The sequence below is a fragment of the Malus sylvestris genome, chromosome 5, assembly GCF_916048215.2.
Source record: "Malus sylvestris chromosome 5, drMalSylv7.2, whole genome shotgun sequence".
NCBI classification, from domain to species: domain Eukaryota; kingdom Viridiplantae; phylum Streptophyta; class Magnoliopsida; order Rosales; family Rosaceae; genus Malus; species Malus sylvestris.
Window position 1 is genome coordinate 32,777,941 of NC_062264.1, and position 10,500 is coordinate 32,788,440.

A 10,500-nucleotide genomic window follows, 5' to 3' on the forward strand; every position below is an offset into this window, starting at 1 on the left:
AAAATCGGAGTTAAAATAACCGTTAAATCGTGATTTTTTATTTTATAACTGTCGAAAAGTTTTGTCTCATTACTTGATCTTTGAATGTTTGTTTTTTGTGATTTTTGGTGTATGCAATCTCGAAGCATATACAAACAAGTTTGACGGTTGGATCGTTGAAATTACTTTCATAGAATTTGTATCTCATCAAAACGATAGATTCACTAACACTTAGAGTTTATTTATACTTTCATTAAGTATAACATAAGATTTTGTGGTATCCACTTCTGTAAATATTCTAAATTGACGATCAAATTCATTCATTGTATTAGTATAGGGTCAAGGAGTGTAGTTGTAAAAAATCATCAAAATCGGAGTTAAAATAACCGTTAAATCGTGATTTTTTGTTTTATAACCGTCGAAACGTTTTGTCTCATTACTTGATCTCTGAATGTTTGTTTTTTGTGATTTTTGGCATATACGATCTCGAAGCATATACAAACAAGTTTGATGGTTGGATCGTTGAAATTAGTTTCATAGAATTTGTATCTCATCAAAACGATAAATTCACTAACACTTAGAGTTTATTTATACTTTCATTAAATATAACATAAGATTTTGTGGTATCCACTTGTGTAAATATTTTAAATTGACGATCAAATTCATTCATCGTATTCGTATAGGGTCAACGAGTGTAGCTGTAAAAAATCATCAAAATCGGAGTTAAAATAACCGTTAAATAGTGATTTTTTGTTTTATAACCGTCGAAAAGTTTTGTCTCATTACTTGATCTCTGAATGTTTGTTTTTTTCGATTTTTTGCTGATGCGATCTCGAAGCATATACAAACAAGTTTAACGGTTGGATCGTTGAAATTAGTTTCGTGTATCCCATCAAGTTCAATGGTGTGTGTATATATATATATATATATATTATGTAGATTTAAATCTATTTATTTTGTACGTATAATTATTATAGTTTTTAGGGGTATAAATTTAATTTAAAACTTAATATATATATATATATATAATTATTATTGTTAATTTAATATATATATATATATATATATATAATTATTATAGTTTTAAACTTGTTAGGGGTATAAAATTGTAAAATTAATATAAATAATTATTATAGTATTTTTTAGGGTTATAAAATTATTAAATTAATATTCTGCTTATCGCGTATCATGTTACCCACGTGTATACCCGAACCAACCCGCTATCTTAATAGGTGCTTATCGGGTTACCCGATAACACCCGATTCGTTATCGTGTTGACCCGAACACCTGTTAATTTCGTGTCGTGTCGTGTCGGGTTATCGGGTCGTGTCAGGAATTGCCAGGCCTAACTGAACGCCAAGTGTCAATATGGGTCGACTTTAATATTAAAAAATTAGAAAAATACAAAATTATAAAAATTATAAATATATATATATATAACTTGGGTTATCTCCTACCTCCCCCGACCCACCCTCCCTTCTCCCTCCATTTTCTCCTCTTCACCCTCACTCCTCTAATCCCTCCATCCACCTCATTACCGCCCTACCAAACCCATATCTTCTACACCCTCACTCCCTTACTCCTCTGATCCCTCCCTCCACCTCACCGCCACCCTACCAAGCCCATAACCAGTTTTTGCGCCCCCTGCCTCAGCTAATGCCTCGCAGGCCTCGACTCCGCCATCGCAGCTCATCAAGAACCCTTCACCCATAACCCTCATTCTGGGTATGAGCTCCAGAGAAGCAAGTTGTGTTCCAGAACGAGACCCGAATCGTCATCGACCAACGCCCTAGACTCGACCCGGCGCAAGTTATGCAATGTCAAGGCCCGGAACACTCTGAGCTCTTTAACATCGACAACGACCGCAAAGGAGTGTCGAGAAAGTTCCATGTTGAATTGAGATATGGGGATAAGGACGACGGTGGAGATGAAGCTAGGGTTTTGGATTTGGATACAGATGCAGATTCGGAGTTCAAGACGGGCGAGGGTAGGGATTCGAAGGAAATTGCAGGGAAGATGAAGAAGGCTGAGCAAAAAAGTGAAGCAATGGCGGCGGAAGCAAAAGACGAAGAAGGCTGAGAACGAGGGTTTCGTGGCGGAGAAGATGAGGGAAACCCAGTCCGAAGTGGGAGAGTGCGCATTCTACGGTGGTCAAGCCCAGCAACAGTTCCGCCTTCCAGTCCTTCAAAATGATAATTTGGGCGTCGAGTCGGGGTTTTTGCATTTAGGTAGAAGACGGGTTGCAGAAGGAAGAAGGGAATGAGGGGGTTGGGGGAGGTAGAAGACGGGTAGGTGATTTTTATTTTTATTTTTTTTGTATTTTTTTAATTTTTTTAATATTAAAGTAGACCCATATTGACACGTGTCGCCCAGTTATTGTTCACGTGGGTGCCACGTCATCAGTTAACAGAAGTTCTAACGGAAAACTTAACGGATGTGTGAAACTATCCCAAATTTAAGACTTGAGGTACGACTCTGGGATGAAAAAAACTTCATGTACCAAATGTTGAAAACCACGAAACTTCAGAGTAATAAACAGATATTAACCCTAAAATATTATTGGAGGAAAATGAAGAGAATGTGTTGTTTTTAATTACACGTGCAAGAAAATTTTGGTACAAATTAGTTAATTTGACCACAAAGAAATGTTGAATCATTGAGGAATAGTTTGGATCAAATGATATCACTGCTGACAACTTTTTATCATGCATTAGTTTCAAAATCTTCAAAAGTTTGAATCACCATCAAGACCTTTTCTGGTAATATATATATATATATATATATATATATATGAGAATTGTTATTAGCACTCCAAAAATCTCATTTGACATTCTAAATTTTCTATAATTAGAAAGAAAAATAAATTTGTGAGAAGTGTAGAATGAGATTTTTGGAGTGCTAATAATAATTCTCAATGTATTAAGATGTTTTATCTTGCGTTTTGTGTAGCAGATGCAACCTCACTAATCTGTGGGGTTTTACTGTTTTAGCAGTTGATTAATAACATGATTTGTTAAAAAAAATTTGAGATTTGTTCATTCATCTGCTAATTAGAATTCAGATAAAACAAATAGAATGAATGCAAATATGGGTATAGCCAGGTTAGCGAGAGTTGCGTGCTCTCTTCTGCACCAAGTTCGAATTACTTACGTAATTTAATTTAATTTAGTATAAACTATAAATAAATAAAAAAGAAATAGAATGAGTTCAGTTATAATAGTCCCATGGGTTACAATTACAACCAAAACTTTTTAGCCAATTGACCAACAAAAATAATGAAAAAAATGGGTTATTATACATGAATTCTACCGCAGGGATGCTAATCTAGCTAAACATTATTCACATTTTGAACTTTATAACATCTGTTGCTCCCGTTTCTTAGTCTCAATAGTGCCGGCCGGAACGTTAATTCTCGGTATTAGTAGGGTGAGGAATGGCATGGCCAAGAAGGCTTCATGCACTAAGTGGTAAAGCTATTTTCATCTCATTCAGGTGCAAACACCTGAGCTGCGGCCGGGGATGTGGGTGCTGGGATTAGGGCCAGTTGGTGGCGGTCGACCCATCTGGAGGGACCGAAACACAAGTACAACACCATGGTTCCTAGCCCATTGTTCTGCCTTCAATTGCCTCATTTCTCCAACTTTCAGGCAAGAAAACAGAACAAGAACAACAAAAAGAGTTGAGAACAAAGTCCTCCTGTAACAGAACCTCATCTTTGATACCCATATGGAACTTTACGGTTCGTGTGGTAACGTTTTACAGACCCATTTTCGAGAAAATTGCTTTGGAAAGTGAAAATGAGTTTTCACAGTAGTATGTAATAAGGAAATGGAATCTAAGATGAAGTGTGGTGGAGGTAAGACCTGTTATATACAGCTCTCTATAAATTTCAAATTGTTCATGCCTTCGCCTAGTACCTAAGCTATAATATTAATTCGGAGCTTGAGATTGACTTGGGCCAGTGGAACTTGAAGGTTAAACCATGGCATGGTGGTCCATATGTAATGAAACAATACACGCTAACTTGAACGCCAAACAGTGTCGCACAGTGTAGTTTGGGTGTAAAGCAATTGGTCAAGTTTTAATAGTTGTCTACGAGAAAGATATGATGAGCGTTATACTTAGACGGAGAATACACCCGACAAGGACATATGCAAGAATCCGCCTTGAATTACAAGGCAAATAGAACCAAAGAATTAAAAAGTGAACTTTTTGGTGGTTGATGCAAGCCCTGAGGAAAGCATAATACGGAGAGTCAAATTCAAACAATATTTTTAACACAGTAGGCGAATAGGTGTCACTCGTTGTAGAAAAATAATATATGGCTGAATTGTATATTCTCATTGATACGTGAAAGTATATATATATACAAATACATTTCTTGAGCAGCAAGGATTCCTCGTACAAGTTAGGAGTACAGTTACAATTTAAGTCTAACTACTTTCCTATTTGTCTAACACTCCCCCTCTAGTTGGAGAGTGAATGTCAAGATCGCCCAACTTGCGTAACATGGTTGAAAATTTCTCCTTCCCAAGAGGCTTCGTAAATAGGTCTGCCAACTGATGTGCCGTACCAACATACTTGGTAGTTATAGTGCCATCAACAATCTTATCATGTATAAAATGATAATCCATCTCAATGTGGTGAGTACGTTCATGAAAAACAGGGTTGGCAGCTATATGCAATGCTGCTTGATTGTCACAAAATAGATCAGATGGACCGGTTAAGCACTACTAGAAAATATTATTTTGCCGACAAATTCTAAGCCGACAAAGTAAAATTTTGTCGCCACAAGACTCATTCGCCGACGAAAATTTTAATTTGTAGGCTCATAATTGTTGAACTTGTGCCGACAATATTTTTGTCGGCGAAAAATATTTATGCCTACAAATAAAATAACCCTCGGGAAAGCATGCAGGTTTGTCGACAATCAGAAGATGGGAACAGACTAATTTATTCTCGCGCCTTTTGTTTTTTGGTCTTTTTGATTCACCCGCTTCTTCTTTTTATCGAAAAATTCCCCCTATAAAAATCATTGTATTTTCATTGAACCCTAATCTTAATTGTCGATAGCCCACCCCTCCCTTTCTCTTTGAAATCGTAACTTTCTGTCTTCCAATCGAGCTCCATCGACATCGCCATCGCTCCGTATGCCCGACATCGCCGTCACTTCGTGTGCTCGACATCGCTGTCGATTCGTCTGCTCGCGTTACCGTCGAAGTGCCCGACCATTCTAGTTTTGAAATTTCTAATGCCGGGTGCTTCTCTGCATTTCGTTCTCTAAAACTTTGGGTAAGTTCTCAATCTCTATCTACCCTATTCTTTCCCCGTAGCTTTTTGGTTAGTTTCAATTTTATGGTGCTTTTCTTAGATTTGTTCTACCACTGTAATTTTGAGGGATTTTAGGTAATGAATTTGGTTGAGAATCTAAGTTAGGTTTGTAATTTCTTTCTGGGCTGCCTGGGTTTGAGGATGATTAGTCTACTTTTTGAATTTTAATTACTTTTAACTTTTATTTCTGAGAAACTGCAATCAAAATGCAGTTATGGTTTTATAGTCATAATCAATTGTGAGTCTTTGCACCACATCAATCAATTCCTATGTTTAATCAATTGAAATTAGGGTCATGTTACTAATGAAGTTGTCGGGTTAAGGTTATATGATATTTTGCTTCTAGGATTTGTGTTTTTGTTTTTTAATCTTTTTCATTTTTTGTCTATTATTAATTCCTAAACGAGAACATCAATTTGGCAATGCTTATGTGGTATTAATTTATCTTCTATCTTCATTTTATATAATTTGCTTCTGATTTATGCGTGTTATTTAGATTATTGATCAAATCAACTGTGTTGGAGGCTAGGATCTCAAATAAGTAAGTAAAAAAAATCTGAATTGTCCCTCTATTGTGCAGAACACTATGAGCAATGAGCTTTCTGCAGGTAAGTTTGATTGTGATGAGAATATATTTTTATATTTTGTTTTCCTCTGCCTTATGTTTATCCTAAATACATTGATGACATCCCTTGCATTTTCTTGCATGTCGGAGTAGTTTGATTATGTCTAATGCTAGACATGAGCAAGAATCATACTAGAACAATGAGCACAGATTGGCCTACACCTCTGAGATCCGCACCGCCTCTGAGGGTGACCGCTATGAGAAATCGGTCATTTTCCCATTACTCTCCCTGGTTTTTATTGCTTTTAAAGTTCCAATATTTAATCAAATTAATATTCTAGTAGTAGATATCTCTACAACTGGGCTGTATATTTCATGAAAAATTTGATATGTGGTCCAATTCTTCTGTTGCAATCCTTTATTGTTCTCGGGGTATATTTTTCTCGTTGTTTTGACAACCACCAGTCATTTGGTACATGATTCATTTTCAAGTCAATAATGTTTAGTAACTATTTAACTTTCTTTCATCATTAACTGGTTAGATTTTAATCCCAGCCTGTGTAGAAATGTTTAGTAACGGCACACATTCAGTTTGGTGATTTGGATTCATTTTTCACTGGTGTTTCTTTGGCATTATTTAATCTTCCATAAAAATAGTACTTGTACAGAAAGAGCTTGGGAGGCAAACAATGCCTGCTCTATGCGAAGAAGCGCAAGATCAAAGAAGCTCTAGAAGGTTCGTTATCTCTCTAGTCTATAACGTATATATGATCAGTTATATATGAAAGTTACTTTTTTCTTTTGTTTATAATGTATCACTGTCGTAAAGTCTTGTGTAATCTGGTGATAATTTGAACATGTAATTGTTTAGTTTTTCATCAAGTTATGCTGTTGATTCTTCATGGCTTTCATTTCTGAATCTCAGTCCCAAGGTCACATCAACAATACGTATGCAAACGCATCTCAAAGAGACCCGAAAATTTTGATGACTACTACCTGGGACCCGAGTGCTCCACTAATACAATTTGCAAAGGTTGGCCTAGCCTTTTTCCTTACTTATCACATTATTCAAATCAGTTTTGCTGCACTCTTGTGTTCATTTTGGTGGTATCATGCTGTGTTGGTTATTGATTGTCGTTTTTGTTGCACGCGTGTCCATTTTGGTGATATTATACAAGGCGGGTGTTGATTATTGATTGTCGTTGAATCACACTGGTGCAAGAACTGAAACTCTTTTTTCCCATTGCGCTACAAATGAATCGTGGTGGCCAGGTTGGTGCACATTTTCAATGAGCCTTCTAACTATTTGGTTATTGTTTGTGTTTTGTAACATTTACTTTGCACCTATTTGGTTATGTTTGTGTTTTGTAACATTTATTTTGCAGGTGCATGATGTTTTGTGATGCTACATGGCAGCCAATTTTGAGGAATGACAGTAGGATAATATTATTGTGTAACATATGCTTTCGTATAAGCACTCTAGATGTACATTAAAAATTTATCAATCAATAAAGTATTATTTCTTAACAACTGTGTATTGTATTTTGACATGTTTATGTAGTTGTTGAGCATTAAAGTAATTATTAAATTTTTTTTTTATAAATTAAATGTCCTTCCCGACGAAACCAGTTTTGTCAAGACAGAGAAGACTATGCCGACGAAATATCCATGGTGACAAACATATTTTGTTGGCTTAAAAGTACTATTGGTCGGCTAAAATGCCTTTTACCGACGAAAATATTTGTCGAGACACATGGAAATGCCGACAAAAAACTGTTTGTCGGTAAAATTTGAACCTTAGCCGACAAAATACCACAATTTGTAGGGAAAACTCTTAGGCGACATGCTTTGCGAGACAAAATGGCCGACAAATTTTTTCGTCGGAAAAGACTCTTTGCCGACAAATTTTGGCCTTTGCCGACAAAGTAGTTTTGTAGGTAAAGTCAAAATTTGTAGTAGTGAAGGGAACGTTCAAATCTTTCAATAGAAAGCGCAGCCAAATTATCTCACAACAAGCACCCGACATAGCTCTATATTCCACTTCAGCAGAAGAAAGTGACACAGTTTTCTGTCGCTTTGTCCGCCATGAAATCAAAGAATTTCCCAAGAAAACACAGTAGCCAGTAGTCGACCGAAGAGTAATAGGACAACCCGTCCAGTCAGAATCACAAAAAGCAGTCAACTTGATTTGATTGTTAGAACGGAATAGTAAGCCTTGACCCGGAGTAGACTTCAAATAACGAACAACTCGAAGTGCAGCATCCATATGAGGAGTACACGGCTCATGCATAAACCGACTTAGAACATGCACAGGGTAGGTGATATATGGGCGAGTTATTGTGAGATAAATTAACCATCCTACTAGACGCCGATACTTTTCAAGATCCTTGAGAGTTCCCCTTTGTCAGATAGTTTTGTATCGTCCATAGGAAAGGCAATGGGTCGTGCTCCCAGGAAGCCATAATCTTTGAGAATCTCTAATGCATATTTACGCTGAGAAATATAAATGCCATGTTTGGACTGAGAAACCTCGATCCCCAGAAAGTACTTTAAATCACCAAGATCCTTAATCCGGAAGTGATTGTGGAGAAAAAGTTTCAAAGAAGCAATTGCACCCACATCATTGCCTGTTATCACAATATCATCCACATAAATGAGCAAGGCTGTAAAAGAAATACCTGACTTTTTCTTAAACAATGAATAGTCAGCTTTGGATTGTTGAAACCCAGCAAAAAGAATGGCATTAGTGAACTTGGCAAACCATTGACGAGAAGCCTGCTTGAGACTATAAAGAGACTTGTGAAGGCGACACACAAGATTCTCCCTCTGTCGCCGAAGACCAAGAGGATGAGACATATAGATTTACTCATCTAAATCACCATGCAAGAAAGCATTATTGACGTCAAGTTGATAAAGAGACCAAGATTGACTAGCAGCAAGGGCAAAAAGATAGCGTACAGTGATCGACGCCAGTTAGGATCAATGGCAGCCTCTGCAAAAGAAGATGGTTCGACACCCCAACTCATAGAGTAGATATATGAAAGATGATGTGGAGATAAACAATGATAAGAAACATAATTACAGAGGGGATACCGCGTACCTTTGACAAAACCTGGTGGCGAAAACGAGGACGGGTGTGGGGGCAAAATCACCTGCGAGCAAACGTAGTCCTTTAAGTAAGGTGGGGGTGCATGGGAGCAGGAAGACACACGGAGAGATGGAGAGGGTGTATATGAGGGCATGGATGGGGGAGCGGGTGGGACCGTGGGTGGGGGAAGGGAATCATGCGGGGCGGTGCTGGGAATTGGGTCAGAAGGGGGGAAAATAATAGGTAATGAGGGAGGGGGTGGTGGTGTAGGGCCCGGGGAGATGGGAAAAGGGACATCCATTAAGGGAGGAATGGGTAGGGAGATGTTGTGGGATGAGGGGTTTATGACAGGTGTAGTGGGAGGGGAAGCAAAAGGAAAAGAGTCCTCATGGAAGATGACATCCTAACTAGTGAAGGTGCGATATGTGTCAAGGTCATAGAGTTTATAAGCCTTTTAACCAGCAGGGTAACCAATAAAGATACAACGATGAACCCTAGGAGAGAACTTAGTGGTCGGAAGAACGGATGTGGCATAGGCTAAACAACCGAAAACACGAAAGTGATCATATAGTGGAGGTTTATTGTGGAGGACTTCAAAAGGTGTTTTGTTATTGAGAAGGCGGGTAGGAAGACGATTGATGGTATAGGCGGCAGTGAGTATACATTCGCCCCAAAACTTGAAGGGAAGGTGTGATTGAAACCGAAAGGCCCGAGCAATTTCAAGGAGGTGCCTGTGTTTGCGTTCAACAACGCCATTTTGCTGGGGTGTGTATAGGCCTGGCAAACGGGTCGTGTCAGTCGGGTTCGTGTCGTTTTCGTGTAACACCTGTTATCTTAACGGGTCATGTCGTGTCACACCTGTTATCTTAACGGGTCCTTAATAGGTCGGGTCACTTTACCTAACGGGTAAAGTGACCCGACCCGTTATGACCCGTTAAGAAAAATATTTTTTTTTTCTTAAATTTGCACATACCACACATTGTCACATAAATATTACTTCAAAACATTAAAATACATTTGTCGTTTAAGTATTACATCTACACTCGAATATAAGAGCCTCATAAAAAATACATCCATACACTATTAATCTATTACAAATATTAAATGTGCAAGGATATGCAAAATGAAAGCGTTTTTGTTTTCAAGGTTGTGAAGTCTTTCTCAAAAGTTTAAACCTTGCCAATGGAACTCAAAGCTTAATGAAAGTGACCCACTAGTGTGTTTATTCGTAATTTCATTAAGTATAACATAAGATTTTGTGGTATCCACTAGTGTAAATATTTTTAATTGAAGATCAAATTCATTCATTGTATTCATATAGGGTCAAAGAGTGTAGTTGTAAGAAATCATCAAAATCGGAGTTAAAATAACCGTTAAATTGTGATTTTTCGTTTATAACCGTCGAAAAGTTTTGTCCCCGTTACTTAATCTTTAAATGTTTGTTTTTTTCAATTTTTGGCGTATGCGATCTCGAAGCATATACAAACACGTTTGACGGTTAGATCGTTGAAACTAGTTTCGTAAAATGCATATCCCA

At 37.5% G+C, this 10,500-nt stretch overlaps 1 protein-coding gene and 1 long non-coding RNA gene across 2 annotated transcripts; one reads left to right on the top strand and one right to left on the bottom strand.

Annotated features, from left to right (window-relative positions):
- Nucleotides 1–5,807: 5,807 nt before the first annotated feature.
- Nucleotides 5,808–7,405, top strand: LOC126624203 (uncharacterized). Its single transcript, XR_007624007.1, has 5 exons — nt 5,808–5,918; nt 6,029–6,611; nt 6,801–6,908; nt 7,054–7,147; nt 7,261–7,405. It is a non-coding gene; the product is annotated as an uncharacterized LOC126624203 (long non-coding RNA).
- An 831-nt stretch (nt 7,406–8,236) lies between these two features.
- Nucleotides 8,237–9,264, bottom strand: LOC126622794 (vegetative cell wall protein gp1-like). Its single transcript, XM_050291513.1, has 2 exons — nt 8,976–9,264; nt 8,237–8,538 (listed from the first exon to the last, which is right to left on the bottom strand). The coding sequence occupies exons 1-2, from the start codon at nt 9,262–9,264 to the stop codon at nt 8,237–8,239; spliced, it is 591 nt and encodes a 196-aa protein (XP_050147470.1).
- Between the last annotated feature and the right edge of the window lie 1,236 nt (nt 9,265–10,500).